Below are 4,258 nucleotides of genomic sequence, written 5' to 3' on the forward strand. Positions count from 1 at the left end.
TTGTAAGCCGCGCAACCTGAAAATTGTGCCACCATTTTGGACCGATTTATTGTTGTGTGAGTACTTTATCAATTCAGTGTGAGCTACTATTTCGAACAAAACCAATAATAAAAGGCGTCTTTTTTATGCAAGGGAACTTGCTTTTGTAGTGAAAATTAATAGACTAGGGATTTATGTTCAACTGTAAATACATTGCGATGTTGTATTTTTAATACGTACGGAATATATTCACCGGTCATTACATTATTGGATTAACGTGCTCGCATTTAAAATAAATTGATACCACGAAAGTGTTGAGGTCAAAGGTGCAAAACGTTCATTATTCATTGAATAACGATTTCACTCAACGGTGAGTTGTGGAGTTTGTCAATACAAATACTGTGTACCTCTCTTGTGATTAGGGGGTATTTTGCATCAACTGCCTGTTGAACTTTATGGTTTTCCAAGAGCCTGAGTTCAAGTTTCAATTCACCTTACAATGGCACACAATAACAAAATGTTTTTCGTATAGATTTTTATTATAAATTCGTTGTAAACATTTGTCAAAATCATTTCAAAGAGCGGGTATGATAGAACGCATCTAATGCAGTGCTTCAATTAACAAGGCAATGCCCTGCCCACCTCCGATACACGCCGAACCAATTCCGTATCTCAATTTTCTTCTCCTGAAATATTCACCATTTAGATGATTAACACATGAGTGCGATTTAAGTATTACCTTAGCTCGTAAACCAGATGAGCAGTTATTCTCGCGCCTGACGCTGCTAAAGGATGACCTAAGGCGACCCCTCCACCGTCCACGTTAAACTTCTTCATGTCCAATTTGAGTAGACGAGCGCATGCCAGCGCCTGCGCGGCGAAGGCCTCGTTAATCTAACAGAGTAATGAATGTTTTTAAAAGGCTTGAATCAAATGTTACCTCAATTAGATCCATTTGATCCATTGTTAGTCCAGATACACTTAAAACCTTTTCTATTGCAGGTACCGGTCCTATCCCCATAATTGAGGGATCAACTCCGACTGTTGAGTATGCCACAATTCTTGCTAAAGGTTTTAGGTTGTATTCAGATGCAGCCTTCTCACTCGCTACTATTATGGTTCCTGCACCGTCGTTGATTCCCTAAAATGCTTTGTCTAAATGTGACTTTTTGATTGTGAGCGATACCGAAGCTGTTCCGGCCGTAACCAAACCATTCTCTTTAAATACAGCCTTCAATTTTTTTAATCCCTCCATTGTGGTATGCGGTTTTGGATGTTCATCAATGGCAATTACCTCGGGCCCTTTTTTACCTTTTACCTCAATGGGAACCAATTCTTCTTTAAATCTTCCGTTTTCGTATGCTGTGGATGTCAGTGATAGCAATGTTCCACTATGTGGTTCAAAGAGACGTACCTGCTTTCCAACTCATTTGTGATCTTAAAGCGAACTCATTTGCGTCCTCTTTACTTATGTTACATTGCGATCCTAGCTTTTCAGCAGTCATTGCCATAGATAGATTACAGTAGGTGTCGGTTAATCCAACCCACAGCGAATCTTCAGCTGGATAACTAACCCCTAGTTGTGTACCAAAGCGTATGTTCCGAATTATAAATGGAGCTTGAGACATATTTTCAGTGCCACCTGTCAATGAAACCTTTGCAGACCCGTTCAAGACATCCTACAAATTATAAGTGTAGCCATCTGTTTGTAGGTAGATACCAATTTCATTTTACATGTACTCCATTGATCACCGCTTGAAATCCAGATCCACATAAACGATTAACTTGAAGCGCTGGCTTCTCAATGGGTATTCCGGATTTAATAGAAACGTGTCGCGCCAAAAAGATACCGTCGGCCGACGAGTACTGTACAAATAATTATTTTAATGGATGGTGCAATTTTATTAAGGCTTACTTGCTTACAGTTAGAACGTTTCCCACATTCACTGTATCGATCATTTCCGGTTGCACGTTGGCTGCTACCATTGCTGCTTTGTTTGAGGTGACTAGTAAGTCACATGCGGATTGATCCTTGAGTCTGCCTCCAAAGGAGCCAACAACGGTACGTTTTGCACCAACTATTACTACACCTGAAATTGTAGGATTAATAATATGTTACATAGTATATTTTCCTCTATGTAGGTACCTATCCGTTTGGTTAATCTTGGGAATGTGCTAAATAATAGCTTACAGAAATTGATCCATTTGGAAAAAATATATCGAGGGCGTCATGCGAGAAAGGCGTATCAACAAAGATTTTAGTTTTCAGGAAATAAAAAAATCGTTTCACAAATTTATTATTCTACTGAAATTTATGGTGGTTATTTGTCATTACTATAGTGAATATTTTATTGTGAAGAATCTTTGAATAAAAAAACAATTAGGCCATATTTTTGATCTACGAGGGGCGTAAAACAATAGATGATTTCGTCAGCGTTGATTTTACATGAGCTTAGTAGCTCCTACCTCAAATTATACCTAATGATGTTATTAGTGTTGCGAAATTTGGAGGTAAGCAAAAGAAGAAGAAACTTAACAATACTACGTGTAAATATTGTTCGGCGAAGGGGATTAAAGTTTCGGACCTCCAAATCAATAAACATATATGTATGCCAACCAAAGGTAGGATACTTTTTGAACACACCTAGTATATACAATGGTTTTACGTTAGGATATAAATCCAAATATGAATTATTCATTCTTCATTTTCAAACCATTACTTATAGACCTGAAAACTACAATCGTCCACTTTATTTACGAGCTCCTAGCGAGTTTATAATTTTGCGGTGTCTGTCCGTCCGTTAGCACGATATCTCATAAGCAAATGGACCGATTACGATGAAATTTTGCAGGTGGATTCTTTATTAAATTTGTAGATTGGAGTTCAGTGAATTGGGAATGTAGGCCAAAAAATAAAGAAGGCCCTTTTAACATCTCCGTTAGTTAAGAACTGAATTGCATGAAATTCAATATGCGCATAGGTTTAGCCATATAAAACGCAATTCCAAAAATTGAGCCTAATCGATCCACATTCACAGTGCCCTCTTCGCATCTCGACCATGTATAAGTCGAATTGCAAACTTTCTTATTTATGAAGGTATTTAAATGAAATTTGATACATAGCCACTTGGAATAAAATAAAATTTAACCCCAGTTTCAAAATTTAGTTTTGCACATGCTATAGCCATACCCAGAAGCTCGTTTTCTATATTTGTTTACACGTTTATTTTAAATTTAAAGTGGACGATATGGACAAAAAAAGTGTTATTCAAAAATGTAAGTTTGGTAACTGACTTGTTTCTAGAAGCGATTATACAGTGATTGTACATTTCCCGGTAAATAGAAGATTTTTCAAGTATTCCAAGGTTTAGTGTGGTTTTTCAATTTACTAACATAATTGAATGAAAGTTATAAAAATTTTACAATAACGTTTGACGTAAGAAAAATGTTGATTTAATCACAAATTTCGTTAGTAAAACGGGTAAACTCATTGCCTTGATGAATACGAGCAACAAGTTAAACCATTTAGAAGCCAAGTATGCTATACAAGATGTGATATTCTACATTATGCAAAACGTATACTATTGTAGTCCGACCATGCCTAGCCTTTCAGCAGAAGGAAAAAATAACAGACAGGGGACACCCTGTGTAAATTCTTTTAAATTATTTATAACACGCATTATTTATTCAATTCCTAAAAAAGCATTATCGTAGCTCAATGTTCCATTAGGTATATGAAATAGGATTCCCCATGATCTTAAAAATTAAAACTTATATTACGTACCTTTAACAATGCCTGCCATTTTACTTATACACCGAGACCTATAACTGAAACTGAAGAATTGAAATTTTAACTACTCTTAATGCAATTAGAGAAACAGGTTTCTGATGGAAATATTATACATTTTTCAAGTGAACTCGTTTTGATAAAGTTGTTTTTAATACATAACTGATTAGCACTTCTGAATTCCAGAGATCTCAGTTAAGGCCGTCGAGCACTTGCGCGGCGCGGCGGACTGTTTCGCTCATATTGATTTAAATAGGCAAAGACTTAATGCGAAGCGCGGCGTGGCGTATCGGCGTTGTGTTGTGTGAGCGAAAACAAGGCGATTCGCCACGCCGCGTGTAAGTGCGGGACAGCCTTTATTTACAGGTATGCGATATGTCCTCTAAATTACAATAATTATAGTATTGGCACACCCAGAAATCTGTTTTATGCATCTGTTTAGCTGTGAAGTCTGTTGCTTTCATAGGGTGACTTGGAAACAACAACTTTAAT

General features: G+C 36.8%; 1 protein-coding gene across 1 annotated transcript; it reads right to left on the bottom strand.

The window, feature by feature from the left end:
- Positions 1 to 499: 499 nt before the first annotated feature.
- LOC116170807 (3-ketoacyl-CoA thiolase, mitochondrial-like) lies at positions 500 to 3,909 on the bottom strand. Its single transcript, XM_031487327.1, has 8 exons — positions 3,764 to 3,909; positions 1,903 to 2,069; positions 1,714 to 1,845; positions 1,394 to 1,658; positions 1,166 to 1,341; positions 920 to 1,120; positions 719 to 873; positions 500 to 665 (listed from the first exon to the last, which is right to left on the bottom strand). The coding sequence occupies exons 1-8, from the start codon at positions 3,780 to 3,782 to the stop codon at positions 581 to 583; spliced, it is 1,200 nt and encodes a 399-aa protein (XP_031343187.1). The 5' UTR covers positions 3,783 to 3,909; the 3' UTR covers positions 500 to 580.
- Positions 3,910 to 4,258: the final 349 nt, after the last annotated feature.

Source organism: Photinus pyralis, unplaced genomic scaffold, assembly GCF_008802855.1.
Source record: "Photinus pyralis isolate 1611_PpyrPB1 unplaced genomic scaffold, Ppyr1.3 Ppyr1.4_LG1, whole genome shotgun sequence".
Taxonomy (NCBI): domain Eukaryota; kingdom Metazoa; phylum Arthropoda; class Insecta; order Coleoptera; family Lampyridae; genus Photinus; species Photinus pyralis.